Source organism: Macaca fascicularis, chromosome 9 (genome assembly GCF_037993035.2).
Source record: "Macaca fascicularis isolate 582-1 chromosome 9, T2T-MFA8v1.1".
NCBI lineage: Eukaryota > Metazoa > Chordata > Mammalia > Primates > Cercopithecidae > Macaca > Macaca fascicularis.
In genome coordinates, this window is record NC_088383.1 from 26955820 (window position 1) to 26979078 (window position 23259).

The 23259-nt window shown below is 39.7% G+C and overlaps 1 protein-coding gene across 5 annotated transcripts in view; it reads left to right on the forward strand.

The window, feature by feature from the left end:
* The window catches only part of MYO3A (myosin IIIA), a 272505-nt gene that overhangs the window by 224309 nt on the left and 24937 nt on the right, over nt 1-23259 (forward strand). For 4 of the 5 annotated variants that reach the window (XM_065520424.1, XM_045399709.2, XM_065520426.1 and 1 more), the window contains 5 exons: nt 1956-2067; nt 4610-4772; nt 6311-6434; nt 9541-10435; nt 12537-12681. In XM_065520424.1, coding sequence (XP_065376496.1) covers nt 1956-2067; nt 4610-4772; nt 6311-6434; nt 9541-10435; nt 12537-12681 — 1439 coding nt within the window. The remainder of the gene's footprint in view (nt 1-1955; nt 2068-4609; nt 4773-6310; nt 6435-9540; nt 10436-12536; nt 12682-23259) is intronic. The other variant, XM_074001254.1, reaches the window with a different exon arrangement.

Sequence of the window (23259 nt, forward strand, 5' to 3'; positions counted from 1 at the left end):
GTTGCTATGTGATTAAATGAGATTCTCAGAGCTGGAGAGTGATGGGAAGTGAAGACAATTATTTTAAATAATCTTTCAACTTATCAGCAAAGCTAGTGGGAGAAACAGAATCATTACAGATGAGTGAGGCTTAAGGTGTTTGCTTTATAATAACAAATAAATATCCATTTTGTAAATGGAGGGAGCCAGAAGAGGGAAATGAGATTGAAAATATACAGAAGAGGAGGAGGAGATGGCCTCTAGAACACAGGCAGAGGATGAAAATCTCCTTTGAAGGAGGAGGGAAAAATGATAGTGGACAAATGAATTTGTATTTGGAGAAGAAGCCTATGAATTGTGTGTCTGGTGGCTTCCAGTGATATAGTAGAGAAGCTCATCTGCTGAGAGAGGTACGGAGGGCAGGGGCAGCTGGGAGACTTGGAGAAAGCAGGACGGAATTAAGTCACTTTTGTGAGGAAGAAGAGAGGAAAATGGCCCTGGACACTGGTCAGGATCCAGAGCTTTCTTGGGAGCCTGGCTGAGTCAGGAATCCACACATCCACAGGGAGCCGACTGTGCAGATTTTCTCTGGCTGTGCTCTGAAGCCTGGCGTGAGGACAGAGACGTAGATGATTGGCAGGTCCAGGCATGCATGTTTGCAGAGAGTGCACGACAAACGAATGAGAGTGGGAAAGGTGCCAGGGCTGCCTAAGGGTGGCTCCTGCGATGAACTGTGAGATCCTGGCTGGTTCTGGAAGGAAGTAAAACCAGGACTTGGTGGACAGGCTGTGAATGCAGAGTCGCTGCTACTGGGTCACCATGCGTACATGTGCGAGTTAGTCCTGAAGTGAGCAGGTTTAGTGGCTAATAGGCACTCCCTGGGGATTTTTGCGCAAACAGCAAAAGTTATGGTCGCTTCATTCTATACCATTCTAGGCCAGGATTCTTCTCCATGGAGCCTAACAGAAGCTGCTTCATTGCAGATTTAATGAGGTGAAACTTAGCGAAGTTGAAATATGTTCTTTTCAGATATTTTTATCTCTGGACTCATTTTTAGATGAGGAAATTGATACTTAATTGTGATGTGTCCAAGTTTATACAGATAATGAGTCAAGGGTGAAACTCTGCTCTTCATGTCACCGCGCCACCTCAGCCGTCTACATATCAGGGCCTCTCTTTTGAAATTCAAAACCTACCAAATTTGCTGCTTTGCTGCACTGGACTTTCAGGCTAATCTTGCACCAATAAATTAAAAATAGGAGAGTATTAAAAATTCTGGAAATCTGTCTTTTTGCACAAGATTATTGACCAGTGTAAAGCGGATTTTCTTTCCTTAATTCATCCCCTTCCCCAATAAGCGTTGTGGTTTAACCTGAGGACCTGCTATCAGTTCTTTCCTGCCCTAGCCCTTCCTCTTTCCTCCCCTTGATTATGGATAGATTAAACCAATAGAGAAAAACTCTAGCAGGAGACATAGTGTCCCTCAAGGAAAAACAATGATGGAAGGCATGTATACAGTGATGGGAAGTTTCACTGGAACTAAGCTCCATCACCCAATTTGAAGATCAGCTTCCAGAGTTTTATTAACACTGGAATGTGAAAAATAATTCCTTCTGCTTCCTGCCACTGCAGCCCTGCACTTTTTAGTGTCCAGAGAAATGTAACAAAAAACAAAAACAAAACCGCTAAATTTTTTTGAGTGGTGGAGTTCTTGTCGGGGGAGTACAGTGTTAAGTTTTGAAAGGGGATCACAAAGGTGAAAACACAATGCTCAGATTTCTACGGACTGGACTGGGTTTGCATCAGTTTGGAATTTGGTCTACTCCAAAGTCATTCTGAGGATGCCTAAGGGATTTCTCTGCATCAAGTCGGGGCATCTGTTCCTCAGCCCCTGCACTAAGTTGTTGGGGAACCACCAGGCTACAGAGATGTTGGCACTTTATGCAATACTAACCAGCCCTTTTTTCCATCCCAAGGTACCACGTTCTCTGCTACAAGTCGAGCGAGCAGCCCCCCATGAGCCCTGACACCTGTGCCACCATTTTGGAAAAAGCTGGTCTCGATAACTGGGCTCTTGGAAAAACAAAAGTAATGTTTTCATGTAATTTTCAGGAAAATAAATAATTATGCTGGATTCACTGAGAATTATAACATTTTACAATGTTTGAAAGTGTGGTTTTTTTATGTTATAGGATCTGTAGCTTACAATAGAGGAAGTAAATTTATAAACTCATAAAGATTTTCTTTTTCATCAACATTAAAGGCATTTGCTCTTCATAAAGATTTATTTTAAGAAATACAAAAGGCTGGGCAAGGTAGCGCACACCTGTAATCCCAACACTTTGGAAGGCCGAGGTGGGAAAATGGCTTGAGCCCAGGAGTTCCAGGCTGCAGTGAGCTATGATGGCACCACTGCGCTCCAGCCTACGCAACTTAAGACCCTGACTCTAAGGAAAAGTTTACGTTGAAATTTTAAGAAAGAAATGCAAGAAAAATTTATCTTGAAGATGTATCAGAAAAGGATAAACCATAATGACTGTACTTTATTTCAGATGGTATTGAAAACAGACATATATATTCTCTAGTTTATCACTACTAAATATAGTTAAAAAGCTGTAGAGAATCATAATGATCCAAATAAGATTCGTGTTTTCCTTTTTTTCCTAATTCTCAGAACTGCTTCTATCATAAACTTGAAATTTTTCTGTAGTAAAATATTCACCACTATTACTAGACTCGCTATATGTATTGGACATTGATGTGTTTATATATTAGCTTTTAGAAACTGTGAGAGCTAAGCTTATTTAATCCCTTAGAAAATAAAGTAAAAAACATAACCAATCTTGAATATGGAAGAAAGACAGTCGCTGTTTGGAGAAAGGATGTATTGGTCTTCTCAGGTATTCTCATAGCATTACGAGACAGGGATCAGGAAATAAACAAGTTTCCATTGTGCACTGAATGTATCTTAAGGGGATATGAAATGTATCATGAAAAGGGCCAAGCTAAAGCCAAGAGATACTCAGAGATCGACCACTCAAGAATACCTACTACCAGCCACACCACAGAAGTAAACCAAAACAAACTTCCACATTTGCAAAGAAATATATAATACTTGTGTCTTGGGTGTAGGAGATGTGGGAGATAATTTTAATAATGTTCGGATGAGAAATTAGGCCTGTAACAATTTAAGAGATTTTAAAAAAAAAAAAAAAACTACTTTAAACTGAGTGTCCTGTGTATTCAGTAATTCATATTTACTTTAGTGTTTAGTAGGGGGATATTTTGGGCATTAAAAATGAGTATTTTATTCACACCATTTTCTCTTAGATGATAAATTTCAAAAAGATGAATTTTATCAAGCTAAAATCTCATGATTTATGGTCTGAAGTACATGCCTAACTTCAAATGGAGTTTTAACTTGTAAAAAGGCCTTTTGCAGTTATAGTTCCGCATGATATTTATGTAGCATTTTAAAGCTATTTGTATTTTTCCACTTCACCTTTTCCAACTCATTAACATGGATAGAAAGTATTAATATAGGAATATTTCTAATGTCATGCAAAAAGAAATGATGACCTTTTTAAACAGATTGAATTTTAAATGAATTGTCAACAGCAGAATGGACTAAATGTATTAACATCTAGAGTCCTGTAGAAATTAAAACTGAATTAAATCAAACGTGTAACACAAATGTGTTTGCCCATGGTGCCAAGCTTTTGAGTAATGGAACGCTGGAGAATTCTACAGTCAGGGTTATCAGGTCTCATGACTCAGCCATATAATTTGAATTTAAGTGACTTTCTTGATGGATTCAATAAACTCTTTGAGATGACTTTTATTAGGAAATTTAACCATTAAAAGGAAAACAAAACAAAACAAACACAAGCTTTTCAGTATCTTGGAGGAGGGGAGAACGAAACTGAGAAATGTTAGATGAGAACACGCCAAGCCTTCAGGCTCCTCCCTTGCTCCAATTGATGTTGATTTTAGAATAATCAAAAGTCAGCCCTCCTTTCTCCATGGCAGCCTTTGGGTCCAGTGAGAACATTGTTAATTAAATCTGCCTGGGGCGCTCTCTCTGCCGTATTCTCTTCACTGACAACACTACCAGCCCCAAAGGACAGCGACCCTGCCTTGTTCATCTCTGTATCCCCAACAGATACGTACCTGTAACAGGTCTCAATAAACATTAGATGAATGAACTAATGGAACTATAATTCTGTCCTCTACTTTATAATTAGATTTATTAAGATTTTTTAATTTGGGAAATATAGTTGCCTTTGAAAAATAAAAAGCATACAAATTAGCTCAGCCCAGAATACACGATGCTAGAAACTTTGCTAAAAGAGCTCAACATCCTCCACTCTTACTGTCTCATCCAACAAAACCTAGTTACCTGTTGTAAATAAACAGTATGGTTGTCACCTTCTGCATTTCTTCTCAAAGAAATGTTTTCTTCAAGCATAAAAATCTGTACTGTCATAATGACAGCTAGGGCAAAGAAGCAAAAGACAGTGATTTCCAAAATCTCAAGCAATTTAGAATGTGTTCTGTTCTTCAAAGCATAGCACACAACTGCTTCACATCTGTGTGCCATGGTTCTTTGTATTCTATTTTAATTTTTCAGGTGTTCCTTAAATATTATCACGTGGAACAGTTAAATCTAATGCGAAAGGAAGCTATTGACAAGCTTATTTTGATTCAAGCTTGTGTCAGAGCATTCTTGTGTTCAAGAAGATACCAAAAAATACAGGAGAAAAGGAAGGAAAGCGCTATAATAATACAGTCAGGTAATCTCTTTGACATGTTTAGATATGGTCATAAAATCAAATCTTATAATACTTCTTACAGGCAAATCTCCAGTTCTTATGTAGCTTTTGTGTTTAATTCCAGACTCTGTTGCCTTGATACTTTTGCTATATTAAATCTAAGTCAGATTGTTTTAGTGATTGACACTTTTAATATTTGGATAAATGCTTTGTCTTAAATAATTTAATTTTTAACTTTTCTGTCAAGAATTAATGAAATACAACTGACCTATTGTGGAAGATATAGCAAATGATTAATTATAGATCTCAAGAATCATATTATTATAGCTCATTGGACAATAAGATTCTTTTCTACTTTATTCCAAAGGTTACACATGCCATAATTTTTGACAACTTAAATCTTGTTTTGTTAAAGGGCATCCATTTATTTCTATTAACTGTAGGGAAATAATATTTATAACCATACTTTATTTCACAAACTTTTATTAAGCTGTATTAATAGACTTCGGATTTTGCTTTCTACTTTTCCATAAGAAACGAAATTTAGATAGAGCTTGTCACAGGTTAGTATGCTCTCTTTCAAAATGTTTTGACTGGACACTTAGAGAAAAAAATGTATTTTGCTTTTTAACCTGATATACAGACACACTACAAGCACTGCGTTCTGATATTTTTAATTCTAGTCTATTCCATTTCATTTTTAGATGCTAGATTTGGCCTACTACATCAATTTTATGATCCACTAATGGTTTGCAGCCTGTGTTCTGAAGAACACTAATATCGTGGGCAGAGGAGTTGACTGACATTCAAGAGATTAACATTCCAGTCCCCATTCTGTCAATCAGCAATGAGTCATCATCATCTCTTTTTGTATTTTAAGCCCTTAACTTCTCACTGAGAAATCAAAATGCAAACCCAGTAATTTGGGCCTTAATCCTTTATCCGCAATTTCAAAATTTATAAAGCTCTGATAAAAAGGTTCTTCATAGTGCGTTTGGCAGTGAAACATAGCAATGTGATAATGAGGTTATTTACACTGCTTTACTCACCCAGCTTAGTAAGAATACTGTTTTTCTGAAGAAATAGTCATTGATTATTGGGTGCTGCCCTGATATAGGGAATGTTACAGAATGTATATTTGCTCTGTATTAACTTTCTAAAACTTAAAAAAAAAAGTAATCTGAATTCTCAAATATATCATCTGATAATCTGAAATATATCTGGCCAAAATATATGAAACACATAACAAAAAAGGAAAATGATTATTACCAAATTTTAAACAAATGAACACACTTTGTCATCAACTTTACTTGTCTCTATTATTTTGGTTTCATTTTAGTACTCTTCTTAGTATGAAAGTTACTTTAGTTATTATTGCTGTAGCTTGCTATGTAGAAGAATCTTGCTAATGAATCACATTAAGTGAACCTGTTCTATTTGGCATTTTAATTTTATTTTTCTCTTTGACATCAATGGTCAAAACCACTGTTTCTACTCACTAAAGTAATTTTCTTTTATTTCCTTATGATTAACACTACTATGGGCTTTATATGTTTCAGCTGCAAGAGGACACCTTGTCAGGAAACAAAGAAAAGAAATTGTTAACGTGAAAAACACGGCAGTAACAACCATTCAGACTTCTGATCAGGAATTCGACTACCAGAAAAACTTTGAAAATACAAGGTATAATGATGTTTATTCTTAAACCATTGTAACATACAGATTTTTCAGATCTGTAAGGTCATAGAATAATGTTCACAGCCTTTCTCATACTAGCCAGCTTCCTGATACTGACACATCAAATGTCAGTGAACACCCAGAGGCTACTTTTGTGTTCTCTATCCTATTTTGGAGTTATTTCTCAAAATTTTTCTTCATTGGCTTCTACCAGATTGCTTTCTATAATTCTACTCCTAATTTGGAGGGTTCTTTGCTAATATGTCCTCCAAACCCCACATTTCAATCCCCATCCATATCTAAATGTGTCCCTGGGCTCTCTCATTCATTCCAGTGGCTTTAAGAGCCAATATGCCATCGGACCCTACATCATAATCACCAGCTCCCTTTCTTCTTCTGAGCCCTCATGTCTATACTTCCAAGTGCATGTTAGCAAACCACTTACTCACTTATTCAGCAGGCTTTATACTGGGCAGTGGGAACACATAGATACGTGAAGCAAAATCCTTATCCTCAAATGTCTCACAGTATTATGGGAAAAAAAAGACAGACAAACACATCCCTCTTGTAAAATGTGTTAACTCAGCTATAAAAACAGGCAAAGGGTACACTGGGGGCAAGGAGGAGGGAACCCTTCCTTGGTTGGTAGTGGTTAGGGAAAGGGAAAAATATCTACATTTTGCCCAAGAGGTGAAACTTGAATTGATCAAACTGAGTACATGGTCATCCAGGGAGATAAAGATCATTCCAGCCCCAACGCTAGTCCCCTTGTTTTTAACATCAAAACTGGCCATAGAAAGGGTGAAGGAATGAAACAGAAGAAGAGGTGGCTTCCTGGCTTTCTTATTTCCCCACACACCCACATCTAATGTTCTCTTCACCCACCGCTATTCTTCTCTCCTGCCAATAGTGGTCTCATAAGTGATCTCATAGAAGACTTCTCTGCCACCTCTTCCCCTCACCTTCACCCACACACTCCCTGAATCCCTCAGGCCAACCTCATTTCCTTATTTGAAACACAGAAATGTTTATCTGAAGTTTAGAGACATTGGATGTTTTAAGTTTTCGTGTATTCTGAGACCTACATATATGCTCTTTGTCTTTACTTGTGAGGATCCAAATGATTTGTTTCTCTTTGTTACTGGCTATAAAACAGTTCAGCAAACTTCCAAACATCACAGGCCTGCCTCAGGAGCAGAAGGCTGGATGATACCTGTGACTCTTGTACTTCAGTCTGGAGGTTGAGAGAAATGTAAACTGGCTGCAAATGGAAGAAAGATGGACTAATTGTACTACTTCTAGAAATTACTGCTTGTAGATATCACATCTAATAAGGAAGTGTGATGTTCAGTTACATACCCATTTGCTACCACCTTTCTTCTGAGGATACCAGGGATTCACTTTCAATGTAGCAGATACTTATTAAGCACCTACTGCACACAAGATCTACTTCAGGGTACATGAGTGTGAGTAAGAAGCTATGGTCTCTGTGGTCTGGGATGGAGAATTTGACATGTATTGGGCTCTCATAGGAGGCGGATCACAAAGTCAGACATAAAAGCAGTACAGGCAGAAAGTCAAGGGAAGCTTGTAGAGAGGAAGGTTAGGGAAGGGAGAGGCAGGCGGGCCTGACCACTGCCAGAGATCTGCGGGCCAGGACTCCCTCCCTCTGCCACTTCTGACTTTCCTATTCCCTCAGCTACCAGAAGCCCTTGTTTTCACTTAACCCTTCCCTGTCAGAGCCCCTGACCTGTACCTAGAATACCACAGCAGGGAGCTGGAGAAAGGCCCAGGCCGGCAGGGCACTCTGGCAGATGTCAGAAGAGATCGACAGTCCTCCTCATGCTGGAGCTCTGAAGGGCTGATCCTCAGAAGTACCCATCATTGCACATGGTCCTCAGCCAGGCGCAGCACAGGGTGGAGTTGCCTGAGCCTAGACGTGTAACTGATGTGGGAATTTCAGCAGTGTGTACAAGTCTTCACCGGTGAAATGCATTTAAATGATCAAAACTAACTTATAAATTGATTTTTTGGAATGCAGTGAGTTAGGGACTGCACGCATATCTTCTCTCATTAGTTGTATTTTGAATAAATGTAAGCATTCTCAGAGAGGTCAGTATTATGGAGGAATTCAAAATACTAGCGTAGCGATTCATCAAAATCATGGGCATCTCTGGTGCCCTACCTAGTTTTTTGACTGATCCTAGCAGGATTCTGTTATGCCTCCTATATTAGCCTAGGGATACCATAGTAATTCTAGTCCTAGGAAGTGGCCAATAGAATTAGAAAAATGGAATCCTGGTAGCTTTTTCCAGATTTGACTCAAAGAACAGTCTGACTTCACAAACAGATCACAAAAGACCCAAACTCTCACATGGGTTTCTGGGTTGAGATGAAAAGTTTGGTGCAAAAGCCCTCCAAGTAGCAATGAGAAGTGTTAGCATATCAAGGTGTCATTGTACAACATTTTTATTCCATCTTAACCTTTTTCTTGGTGGTATTGCTCTTGGCTAGAAAAAAAAAGATACAGAGAAGACCTTATCTTCAAGTGAAGGGAAATCATTTTGGAAGGATATTAGCAAAGTAGCAACTGTGAAATTTTGGCCACCGTATTACATGATCATGAACTGTAGCGAGGACTTGCTTTTCCTTTAATTTTATAAGATATTTCCTCTGATCAGTAAACTTAGTGCTTATTAAAGTACAGTATGTCAGTCAAGTGAACATACCCTGCTTACTGGTATCAAACAGGTATATTTTTCACAGCATCTCACTACTAAAGTACTTTGTTTTGAAAAGAATATATTTTGAAAGGATTAAGTTCCTAGAATTTTGATATCTCATTAAATGAAAAGATGGTTATTCATATGCTAGGATATTTCTCACTCTGAGTTGAATCTGGTTTTCTCATTATTTGAGTAGTTATCACAGTTGTCACCAGAGAGAACATTCTGGAAAGCACTTGATTAATGTGACTTGAGACATTTTAATTTTGAGCTTTCTTTGTTCCTTTTTCCTTTCTCCCACCAGTATCTAGCATATAGCTATTGCCAAAAGAAGTAATAAGCCCCAGTTTAGTACTGTATATTCAAAGATAATATATTTTACACAGGGAATCTTTCGTGAAGAAACAAGCAGAAAATGCAATCTCTGCTAATGAAAGATTCATTTCAGCTCCAAATAATAAAGGAAGTGTATCTGTAGTGAAGACTTCCACTTTCAAACCTGAAGAGGAAACCACCAATGCTGTGGAGAGTAACAACAGAGAGTATCAGACTCCAAAAAAAATGAATAATGTGTATGAAGAAGAGGTTAAGCAAGAATTCTACCTTGTAGGGCCAGAAGTAAGCCCCAAACAGAAGTCTATCAAAGACCTGGAAGAGAACAGCAAGCTAACGAAAGTAGAGAAAGAGGAAGCTATGATCCAGAGTTACTGTCAGAGGTACACAGAGGAGAGGAATTGTGAAGAGTCAAAAGCAGCATATCTAGAAAGGAAGGCCATATCGGAAAGGCCAAGCTACCCAGTGCCTTGGTTAGCTGAAAATGAGACTTCCTTTAAAACAATTTTGGAACCTACACTTAGCCAAAGGTCAGTTTATCAAAATGCAAATAGCACCAAAAAAGAAAAGAAGACATCTGTAGTTACCCAGAGTGCACCAATATGCAGCCAGGAGGGAGGTGGAAGCCATCTGAGGCATGAGACAGTCAAAGAGAGGCAAGCTGAACCGGTGACACAGGCCCAGGAGGAAGAAGATAAAGCAGCGGTATTCATTCAGAGCAAATACCGGGGTTACAAGAGAAGGCAGCAGGTGAGGAAGGACAAGATGTCTTCTTTTAAGCATCAGAGGATTGTCACAACACCAACAGAAGTAGCAAGAAACACTCAGAATTTGTATTCCTATCCCACAAAACATGAGGAAACCAATAATATCAAGATGAAGGATAACAAAGACTCGAAAGCAACCTCAGAAAGAGAAGCATGGGATTTGGCAATTTTTTCAAAACAGGTATGTGAATAAATGAATTTATTTACTAATAAAAGTCCCTGGGAACTATAAAATAACTGAATTAAACACATAATTAATAACTGGTAGATTGTTTCATCTGTGTTGATGGGCCCCCAAACATTTTTAATAAAATGTCTCAAGGATTGTGCTATTCAAATAGCCAGGAGCTTTTAACCCAATTTACTATGGTAACATTAGTATAAAATATGATAGAAACCTCATGTAGTCATGATACTAGAGATTGGTTTATACAGCTTACTAAAATGCTGAGGCTCGACACTGAAAAGTTTGATGTATCTGTGAGATCTTTAATTAAAGCTAAAAAAAAATTAAAGTCGTTTTAAGTTTTCTAAATCCTCCAAAGTTTATGCCTTCTCCCTTTCACAAATTTGAGAAGACATAATTAGGTATCAGATTTTGATAGGTAGCCACACCGAAGCATATACAGTGAAGATGAAAGTCTGCATGTCACATCGTGACAGTGAACGAACAGTCATGGAAAATAAAGAATCGCAAAGAAAAACCGCAGAGAAAAGTTCCCTCCTGGAGAATATCTCGCGCCAGTCGTAGGTGTGTTTCAGCTATTTCTAGAGAGGAGCATAGGAAGCAACAGGTTTTAGGGCTTCTCATGGGTATACATGCAATTTATCTCTGATACATACAATTTATCTCTGATATATAACAATTTGTCTCTGATAAATTGGTGCTATGGAAAGATTGCAAGAACCAGCTTTTGTAAATACCAATTCCAGTTCCTCCTTTCTCTTTCTAGGCATTTGACCTTCATAAAAATCACTTTATGTGTTAGCACTGTTATTTTCTCCTGTGTAAAATGAAGAGTTTTAACTAGATGATCTCTAAAATACATGAATTTCCAGGATAATCAATGGTGTAGGAAGTAATAAAAGAAATATCATAATGGGTTAGTTCCAAGAAGGACTGTCTAATATTCCTGAGTCCCTCAACTCCCCTTTTTGTATCTGACAGTGGCTGAGCCTATGAGAAACACGATAATTGCACTTGGACCCTTCCTTAGTACGAGAGGTGTGACCCAGACAACTTCTAGTTGTCAGCAGAGATCTGCCATTTTTTAATTTACCCATACCCTTCCTACTCTTGTTAAGCATATGGAAATAGTGAGTTTAACGAACATACAGTTCTTCTCACTCCAAACACCAAATCAGGGATTAGAGCTCAGACCTGCTATGCCGTGGAGATATGAGATGTAGAATTACCAAGGCATCTACTCGGAGCTGGCCAGTAACGCCATGGGAGTAAATTCACTGGTCCATGGAACAAATCTAGAGGCTGTCCCAGCGGGAGCCTCACACTCAACCCAGCAGGACAGCCGTGTTATCAGAGCCAGGATGCAGACAGAACAGAGGCCGGGGGCAGAATGGAAAGAGAGACCAGAATAGAGCAGCCCTGAAATCAGGCTAAAAAGACTGGAAAGAAAAGGAAGGAGGTTTACACAATCAAAGGCAGCAGAGGGGTCCTCAGGACAGAAGCAGAAAGGCAAACACAGCAGAGTGGCAACGCTGGAAACCATTCTGCACGTAGCGTGACGTGCTTGGCAGTTTTTAAAGAAAAATGTGAGCGGGGTGCGGTGGCTCACGTCTGTAATCCCAGAACTTTCGGAGGCAGAGGCGGGCGGATCACGAGGTCAGGAGATCAAGACCATCCTAGCTAACACAGTGAAACCCCTCTCTACTAAAAATACAAAAAATTAGCAGGGAATGGTGGCGGGCGCCTGTAGTCCCAGCTACTCAGGAGGCTGAGGCAGGAGAATGGAGTGAACCCGGGAGGCGGATCTTGCAGTAAGCCGAGATCGCGCCACTGCACTCCAGCCTGGGCGGCAGAGTTAGACTCAGTCTAAAAAACAAAAAAAGGAAAAATGTGAGAGGGCAGGTATTCAGAGCACAAGGTGGGAAGGTTGTCAGGTGAGGACTTTATCAGACCTGGTGCAAGGGACAGGGTGGGCGCTGGAGAGGAACACGAGAGTCCCCAAAAGTGCTGGTAAGGCATTTCCCAGCCCCCAGTGCCTGTAGAACTCTCTGTATTCTTTTCCTTGATTTAACCTGACACATGACCTTCTTTTTAGATATCAAAGTTATCTGAAGAATATTTCATTCTGCAGAAAAAATTGAATGAAATGATTTTGTCACAGCAACTGAAGCCACTTTATCTGGGTGTCTTGCACCATAAGCCAATTAATAGAGGAGTTTCTTCTCAGCAGTGCCTCTCAGGTAAAAATCAGTAGAGTTAGAACTTCCTGAAGGGGAAGGAAATGCCAGATACTTTGTTTATTAGTTTCCCACCATTATTCTACGGCAGATTTGAGGAGCCTGTGTTCTGTCTTGGGAGAACCTTTATTTCATTTCTTACATGGAAATTCACTTTTATTTAGGATGTTCTACCCACTTTCTACCTTCTCTGACTTCATTCCCCTCCATTTTTTATGTTTTTCTTTTTTCATTTTAACTAGAACTTGGCATATGACACCAGAAGGGAATAAAAAAGGGTGGTATAGAAAGGGGGCCTGGCAGGAGGCAAATTTGATAGGAGAGAGCAAAAATAGAAATAGGAAGATTTCTATTTCCTTTGTCAACAACTGCAATCTTGAGTATAGCGTGTAGAAGTTGCAAAATCCCATTATACAAGAAATATTGTTATTGAACTTTTTTCTAGTCAACCTATTATACTAAACTGGTGAGGAATTCAATCTCAATAATTTTCAGATCTCCCTCTCCCCAGAGCTGTGCAAAGGTTTTATGGCCTTGCACACCACCAAAAGATCAGGTACAGCCTGTAGTCTCTGAACATTTGTCCATGAAGTTACTGTTGGGACACTCATGGCTCCAGCTGGCCTCCACGAGCCGTTGAAGTTGGGAGGTCTGGCTGCTCCCACACCCTGCAGGTGGCACCTCGACCGTGGGAGTCTGGAGCCTCATATTGTCCATGCCCACTCCAGGTAGCCATTCTCTGCAGTCTTAGCACCTTCCCCAGGAGCTGTCACTATAAAGTTCAGGAGTCCCACAACTTTGAACCCTGCTGACCTCTGCCCAGAAGAATCTGCATTTATTTTCCCTTGCTTTCTTGGAGGCCCTCCGCAATCTCGCTGCCCTGCTCAGGGATCCCTGACATCATCTCTGCAATGAGTTTGGCTCTTACCAAAGACAGGAAGAGCCACTGACCTCATGCAACTTCTAATTTCTTCCCTGAAAAAATCTCTAAGGCAGAAATATACTAAGATGCACTTGGCTATTTGCCTGATATAAGAGGAAGGAGAAATACCTTAATGTTTTCATCAATTATTCTGCCACATCGTTTTCAAGTCAAGAATTGCGGTGAAGCTGACCACAAATGGCTCTTTGGTGCCCTTCATTCCTGCTGCTCTCCTGCTCTCTGGCCCTGGCTGAGAGCCTTCTGCTGTGAAGAAGAGAGACTAGCAAGTCAGTGCCCAGAGGCCCATTCATTTGGCTGCCGCAATGGCCTGTGCCCAGGGGGCATGCTGGCAGGGTAGGAGCTGAGGGAAGGCCTGGGCTTCTGGTTCCCTCATGGTCACAGAAGTGGCAGCACTGGTGAGTGTGGAGCAGAGAGGAATGGGTGGTGTGGGGAAGCAAGGAAGCCAGGCAGCTCACCCCAGGCCGCTGCTGGAAAGGAGAGGTACAAATGGGAGGCAGTGTCCTGGGAGGAAGTAGAGGTCGCAACCAAGATTTTCACTTTTGAACATCTCAGGGACTTTAAACAAGCGTGAAAAGCAGCAGAATCTTATGAGAAAGTCAAATTAGTTCACCGTATTCTTTTTTGTTTGATTGTTTTCGTTGAGACAGAGTCTCCCTCTGTCATCCAGGCTGGAGTGCAGTGGCGCAATCTCAGCTCACTGCAACTTCCGCCTCCTGGAGTCAAGCGATTCTCCTGCCCCAACATCCTGAGTAGCTGGGAATACAGGCACAGGCCACCACGCCTGGCTAATTTTTCTGTATTTTTAGTGGAGATGAGGTTTCGCCATGTTGGGCAGGCTGGTCTCAAACCCTGACCTCAGGTGATCCGCCCACCTCTGCCTCCCAAAGTACTGGAATTACAGGCGTGAGTCACCGTGCCTGGCCGAGTTCACCTTATTCTTGAATCTTTCATTTTTTTTGTGGACTTAAGAAGAATATTAGAAATCAATTCTTAGCTTACGTGGAGAGGATTGTAGCTCAGAAATTTTTCTTTAGCCCTTCGGGTTTAGAGGGAGAATCTCTTTTTGTTCTCTGCACATATGGAGAAGTTTCGTATTATACTACACTTGTTTAAGGCTAAATTGGCAAACATCTGAATTGTCCCATGTTCTAGAGAGTAGCAGAGAAAGTGCCTGAGAGAGGGCCTGATGTGGCCTAATGACCCAGGGGTATCTGTGTGGATCTGACAACCCAGAACCCAAGAGGAAGGGGGACAGTGGGAGATGCCGTTCAGCGACCAGAGACCAGACAGGGCAAGTTATTCAGCAGATGCCAGTGACCAGCCAAGAGTGGCTGCAGAACAGATGGCCCCTCCCCACTAATGCCATGAAGCTGCCAAAGTGCCCTACGCCAATCCCCGACTTACATGTGGCAGGACAGAGAGGAAAAGGGAAGGCTGAATGTAAGCCGTCAGTGTTCTTAGTGTCTATTTAGTCATTTTAGGTTTCTGACCCTAAGCTAAAGTGACTAAATCTACTCAGAAGACATTAAGAATTTAGAATTTAGCTTGAATTTGTTAAAAATAATTTAATGCTAGAAAGTAGAAATGAGCACCATGATAAATTAAAGTTTTAAGTGTGTTAATTTTTTTGTATATCTGAATTGTACATTGTAAAAAATGTGTTAAAAATCTGATTGCACTGTAGGAATTGAACTTGAGAGCCATGAAGAGAAAAGGGGAAGGCCAGCGAGAGATGATGGTAGCTAGGATGAGGTAGTGGCCAAGAAGGCAGTTTAAAGCACTGGTTAGTTTGTAGATTACAAGGGTAATTGGTTGCACAGGAAAAGGGGCATGCCGGGGTCTCTAACATGATCAGCCAGTATCATGGTGGATGGTGGTATGTCATTACCTGAGATGGGAAAGATTAATAAAGAGCAGGGGTTTGCATTCAATTGGGGCTGTGTTAAGTATGAGAAGCCTTTGATGAATTGGGACCACCTCTCAGTAGGCAGTTGGACACATACAGGGTAACTGAAGCCATGGAGGAGAAGGGAAACTCCAGGAAATTTACCTACACTGAGAAGAGAAGACAGCCTAGTGTAAGAGTCTGGACATGTGCAGGTCAGGTGGAGAGGAACCAGGAAAGAGGAGCAACCAGAGATGGGGAGGGCAGCCAGGGAGCCTAGACCCTCCGAAACTAAGGGAAGAGGGTCTTAAGAGGATCGTGTGCAGAAGGATTCAGGCAGAACAAGTCAGAAGGGAACCATAAAACATTCATTAAATTTCCTATTCATTAACAATTACTTACTGAATTCTTCAAATCCTATTTAAATATTAGAATAGAGACAGACGGAAAGGGTGAATGCAGTACTGGAGTACTTTGGGGGCAGATTCATCCCAGTGTCTGTGGATATAATCTGTGTTCACATACTTTAACAATTTTTGTTTTCTTAAAAAAAAAAAATCCTTGAATAGCTTATAAAAGTTCATTGTAAAATATAGTTCAAAGAACTAAAACAGACAATTGAGCCAGGTATTGCTTAGCTCATATTTAATCCCTGCGACAGAACCAGTTTCTTTCTACATCCCAAAGATGTGCACGTTAGGTGAACTGGCGTGTCTACATGGTCCCAGTGACAGAGAGAGTGTGTGTGTGTCTGAGTGTGCCCTGCAATGGAATGGCATCTTGTCCAGCCTTGCACCCTGAATTTCCAGTAGAGGCTCCAGCCATCCATGACTCTGAACTGGAACAATTGGGTAAAAATTTTTCTTACTTGTTTTTCTTAATCTTCCTTTCTTTCTTTTTTTTTTTTTTTTTTCCTGAGACAGAGTCTTGCTCTGTCTCCCAGGCTGGAATGCAATGGCGCAATCTCGGCTCACCACAGCCTCCACAACCTCCGCCTCCCGGGTTCAAGCAATTCTCCTGCCTCAGCCTCTTGAGTAGCTGGGATTACAGGCATGCGCCACCATGCCCAGCTAATTTTTGTATTTTTAGTAGAAACGGGGTTTCATCATGTTGGTGAGGCTGGTCTCAAACTTCCGACCTCTGGTGGCTCATACCTGGAATCCCAGCACATTGAGAGGTTGAGGCAGGTGGATCACCTGAGGTCAGGAATTCAAGACCAGCCTGGCCAATATGGTGAAACCCCGTCTCTACTAAAAGTACAAAAATTAGCTGGGCATGGTGGCAGGTGCCTGTAATCCCAGCTACTTGGGAGGCTGAGGCAAGTAGAATTACTTGAACCTGGGAGGTGGAAGTTGCAGTGAGCCAAAATCATGCCACTGCACTCCAGCCTGGGTGACAGAGCGAGACTGTCTCAAAAAAATAAATAAATAAAAGAACAACAACAACAATAACAAGGGACAACTTTACCCAGGTGTGGGATTTCCTAACATCTAAATCTGATTTTCCTGAAGAAAATATACATAAAATGATTATTCATCTGTTTTCAAAAGGGAGCCCAGACAGTCTGAAGAGAGTAGGAATTATATTGACTGAACACTTCAGCTTTAATACAGTTAATAACTCTGCTCACCTTCTGCTTTAAATGATTTTTCTTTTTTTTTTTTTTTTTGAGACAGTCTCGCTCTGTCACCCAGGCTGTAGTGCAGTGGCGCGATCTTGGCTCACTGCGAGCTCTGCCTCCCAGGTTCTCACCATTCTCCTGCCTCAGCCTCCTGAGTAGCTGGGGCTCCAGGCGCCCGCCACCACGCCCAGCTGATTTTTTGTAATTTTAGTAAAGACGGGGTTTCACCATGTTAGCCAGGATGATCTCGATCTCCTGACCTTGTGATCCACCTGCTTTGGCCTCCCAAAGTGCTGGGATTACCGGCATGAGCCACCGTGCCCAGCCTAATATATATATATTTTTTAAGACAGAATTTCACTCTTGTTGCCCAGGCTGGAGTGCAGTGGCATGATCTCAGCTTGCTGCAACCTCCGCCTCCGGGGTTCAAATGATTCTCCTGCCTCAGCCTTCCCAGCAGCTGGGATTACAGGTGCCCACTACTATGCCCAGCTAATTTTTGTATTTTTTTTTAGTAGAGACTGGGTTTTACCATATTGGCCAGGCTGATCTCAAACTCCTGACCTCAAGTGATCTGCCCACCTTTGCCTCCCAAAGTGCTGGGATTACAGGTGTGAGCCACTGCACCTGACCTAATTTTTCTTAAATGTATGCATAGTTCACATTTATTTCAGTGTTGGTCTCCGTTGAGAAGTTTGGTAATGTTTTTGTGACCAGAAATATACCGTAAGAAGTTAACTCTTGTTTATATCAGTCTATGGTAAAATTGGTCATTTCGCTTAAAGTTGCAGTTTCTAAGAATCCATCGACATTGTCAAGTGAGGACTTACTGTATGATGATGTGACTGTTCAAAGAATTACTGCCAACAAAGGTTCCAAGAACTCATAGTATTTTATGCAAACACATTCAAACATTCATGGAACAGATAAATCTCACTGTATGTGATTTGTTTGAGAAAAAAATAAAAATATACAAAGTTACCTATTTTACGATGTTCATCTATCCTAGAACAAAAGTCTAACAACATTTTTAAAAGCTATTGTTCAATCTCAATAATTAATTAATTAATTTTTGAGACAGAGTCTCACTCTGTCACTCAGGTTGGAGTGCAGTGGCACGACCTTGGCTCACTGCCACCTCTGCCTCCTGGGTTCAAGCAATTCTCATGCCTCAGCCTCCTGAGTAGCTGGGACTACAAACATGTGGCACCACACCCAGCTACTTTTTTGTAGTTTTAGTAGAGATGGGGTTTCAACATGTTGGCCAGGCTGGTCTCAAACTCCTGACCTCAGGTGATCTGCCTGCCTCAGCCTCCCAAAGTGCTGGGATTACAAGTGTGAGCCACCACACCTGGCCTCAATTATTAATTTAGAGGTAAAACTCTTAAGTATAGTATTTAATACTAGCTAATGGAATGTAACAGCACATTAAAAGACTGTCCACATAATATACATTAATATAACATATCAATAGATTTAAAAAAAACTATCTTGATAAATGTTGAAACAGTTTTCAGTAAAATCCAACACTCAGTACTGATGAAATGTAAAACTCTTACTAAACTAAAAGCAGAAGGATATCTTTAACAATATGAAGAATACATTTCTTAATTCAATCATCTACCTCATAATTAACTATAAAACACTGGAAGCAGTTTCATTAAAAAGGAGGATGAAGATAAAGATACTAGTAACACCACATTTTTATGTTATTGGGAAATTTCCAGTTAATGCAATAAGACAACAAAGAGAAGCTTTTTCAAAAAGCGTAACTATCAAAAGGGAAAAGATGGGATTGTAGGAATATTACCAGACAACATTAAAAATGCAATAATTGATGCTAGCAATATAATTCAGTAAGGATGTATAGTTATATAGATAGATATTCTTTCCTATAAAAATTTCTAATAGAAAAAGAGCCCATTGGAAATAATAGCAAAAAGAAAATCAATACCTTGAAATAAAGCTAGCAACCAAACCACAAAGAGACAAAAAAGAAAAGATGCATAATGGAATGATACATGGTGTTTCTGAATTGAAAGATAAGATACTGTAAACATGACTGTTCTAAAATTACTTTCTAGGTTTAAAAATATTGCATTCAAAATCTCTATCAGATTTTCTTTGGAACTTAAGAAAATATCCCTAGGGATCATTTGTAAATTTCAGAGAAAAAAAGAATAACTATAAATGAGGACTTACTTATTAGATAGTAAAATGAATAATGCTATAATAATTAAAATCATATGTCTGCTTTATAAAAATCAATCACAGATTAATGAAACAGAATAGCCCTAAAATTGGCCTGAGTATTTATAAAAACCTGTCATTTACAAAAAGATACATATGAACAAAAAAGAAATGGATGGATAATGCTTAAAATGTCTCTGATTTGGGATGAGGAAATAAAATATTCTTATCTTCTGCTGAATGCCCAGATATTTTCCAGATGCATTGATCATTTAAATGAAAGAAATAAACAAACCAAATGAAGCTGGATGCTATGAATTGAGCATTTCACAATCTCTGCTTAGAAAAGGACAAAGCATAAGAAGTAATAAAAGGAATTACAAAGAAAAACTGTGATGGATTTGGATTACATGAATGTTAAAACCTTCTAGAGATTCCAAAGCATCATTAAAAGTTAAAGAGCTGAAGACAGAATATTTGGAACAAATGTAAAAAGAGTTAAACTGTTTAATGTAGAAAGAGCTCTTTATAAATCATTCAGAAAAAATAGCACTCTGAATGGAAAAATGGCACAAGCCATCAATTTATTTGCAAAAGAAGAAATGCAGATGGAAAATAAGCATATATATGACCGCTCTAGGAGTAAAAAAAATAAAAAGTAAAACAAGTTACTATTCTTTACTCATCAAAATTACAAGTATGAAAAAATATTTTAACAGTAATGACAAAGTGCTAATGCAATTATTCCCAAGCATATGGTAAGTTGGCAGCATCAACATTTTGAAAAGTGACTTGGCAATATGTCAAAAAAAAAAAAAAAACCCACTGAATTAGTTTATATCACTGACCCAGTAAACTCACTTATGAGAACATAGCCTAAGTAAATAATCAGAGCTGAAAAAAAATTGTGTATATGGTAAGAAAAAAATTGAACAATAGGAGAATGATTAATAAGTAATGACGCTATTCACATATGGAGTATTAACAGCCCTTTAAATTCATTTTTCAAAGAATAGCCTTGGCAAACTGCTAGCTAATCTAACCACTGAATAAAATATTGCAGAATTGGAATTATAATGCTGTAAATAAGTCAGCTTAATCTTCACATATGTGAGGTGGTTCATTAACAACAAGAGCCCCTAAGTCGAGGGTTCTAGAAGAGTTGAGTGTCTAGTTAGTGAGAACAAGATGGTCATCTCCAGTAGAGCGGATACTCTCCATCCCTCGCTAACTTCACTTCTATATAAAATTAAGAATCTGAATAATATTACTGCAACCTGATAGAGAACTTCCACAGCCACGTGTGGTAAGACTAGAGTGTCATCTCCAGATCTGTCACCTTTGTTGCCATGCTGTCTCAAGCCACTGAAAGCTTGTTTGATACTCCTCCAGCCAGCTTGTAATTAGATGTGCTCTAATAAAGAATGAGTGCTTTTCTAAAATACTGGTATGTTTCAGCTCATCTTGATAGGAACCACAAACCCTTTTATCTATGTGTTATAAAGTATGAGCAGAGGGAAGGAAAAAAGCCAATGTTGTGTGTTTAAAGTCAGAGAATGTTCTTCAATTCTGTGTTTTTAAAAGGCCAATCTAAGAAAATAACTATGAACAGTCAATAAATAATTTTTTAAAGTTTGGCTCTCTGGGAAAAATTATTCTGTTTTCACCTCAGGCTATATATCTAAACATTTTAAATAAATGAATACCCACATCATTTTGAAAAATAGCCAAAATGTAATTAGATGCCACCTCTGAGTTTTCCTTATTCTCCAAGCAAATAAACATGTATTTTGGTTGTCTGTCTGTATCCATAGTTGGTGGGCAGTCAGACACGCTCACAGTGTTCCACATAACAGCTCACTCTCCCCAACAAAGTCCTCACTCTCAAGGCACCGCTGGTATCACCATGTGCATTTGCATGTGCTTCTGTTGTGGCGCCCCGTTTTGATGACTGCTCATATATAAGCGAGATGACCGGGCATGTGTGTGTAATCTAACTCTTTGGACTAGAACAAAACAAAATGGCTTCTGAGGACTGTAATCCATGCGACATGACAGCCCGAGGAAAATGATAGAAGTAGACCGCCGAGATGTAGCGATAATGTGCAAGAGACAAGAGACAGTCCAGAGGGTGTATCTGTGGGTCTCACCCCCCACACAGGCTGCTCTATCCTCCTGCTTCTCCTGCCACAACTAGGAGAGACATATGGGGCAGGCTGGGGCAGCACCTTACCTGAACCTACCACTATTGTTAGCAAACTAAGTTTCGCTTTCAAGGATCTGGGTATTAGTTCAAAGTACCCAAATCAGAGAGGGGCCAGTAGCTATAAGCCCATGACCTATAGGATAGGTAGAGGTGGAAGCTGGCCCTAAGGCACCGGCATTCAGTTGGCAGGAAAAGAAGAGCCACAGGAGTAGTTGTGCAGTTCAAAATGGGGCTGGGAGCTGGCAGTTGCCTCTTGAGAAGGTCAGAGAAGACTGCGAGTCAGATCCCCTAAACAGTAACGTATCCCCTAAGTTCTAAGGGCACTCAGAGCAGGACAAGCATCTACCCTTAACTTTTCACCTCGAGTAAACTCAAGAGAACAGAGCTATCCCAGAGTAGATGCAAGAGGTCAAATCCAGGGCAAGCATGAGAATTAAGGGTACGATGACTCAGGCCTGTAATCCCAGCTACTCAGGAGGCTGAGGTGAGAGGGTTAGAGCCCAGGATTTCGAGACCAGCCTGGGCAACATAACAATACCCCATCTCTTAATAAAAAGAGAGAGAGAGAGAGAATTGAACATGTCCGTAGGTGCTAAAGGAGGGAGGCAGTGCAAGGCAGAGAGGACTCCTTTGGAACAGTCCTGTCCACAGGCTCAGAACTGTGTGCAGCTCTCTTTCAGTCTAGAACCATTGCCAAAACAGCCAGCCTGGCCAAGGGCAGGTAAGGTGACTGGTGGAAACAGCAGCTTCCAGAAGGTAGGTTGCAACCATGACTAGAGTGAGTCTGCCTTTAACATGCAGCAACGAAAATTCCTCTCCTAAGATTTCCCATAGGTCACTCTATTGCTTGAAGGTCATAGACTCTTAGGAGGAAATGGAAATTTACAAAAACTGAAAAATTGATTTATTAAAGAAAAAATTACAGTAACAAGTGCATTTCTGTTCTGCTAATATTTGATTTAAATATGTGATACTTCTGCAAATTATACTCTGCATGTATACTTAAGTAAAACAGTGTAATTATCATTAAAATGAGAATAATGCTGAAATTTAATTTTCTAAATCAGTTTTCCCTGGCAATGAGTTTTAAATCTATCTTCTTTCTTCTGAATGCAAAAAAGTGGAGATGTTAGGTGATTCATTATCCAAAATAAGTGCATTTCTGATAAACCAAAACACTTAATGACATTATTACCACAACTGCAATATAAATAAATATCTTACCATCTGGCTATTTAATACAGCAATAACATTTACAAGCTGATATTTACCACGCACAACCCACAAAATAGCCACAAACCTTATTATGCTAGTGCCCACATTGATATGCTGCTGATAATTTGTGATTATAAATGTTTATGTCACTTTTGTAATTAAGGGGTTAGGATGACGTTAGTAGAGAGTGTTTATATTATCCCAAAGGAACAAAAATTCACAAATCCATTAGAGGCCAAATAAATGTATGCCTCTCTGAAATATTTGTATGCTGATAAGCTCATGGAAGTTTGCTCTTTAAAAAAATAGTCTGAAGGAATTTAAGCGGAGCAATCATAGTCTGTTGAATACAATACATTCATCATAATTTTCATTTACTGGCTGGCCACCTTGCATTGCAATATCTTAAGTGAGACACCCCTTAAGACTAGTCAGCCCTCTGGCTTTAGATTATCCTGGTGAAGAAAAAAATGTCAAGAAGCTAACACTAACGCAGATTAGATTTTCAGAAATTCTGAAAA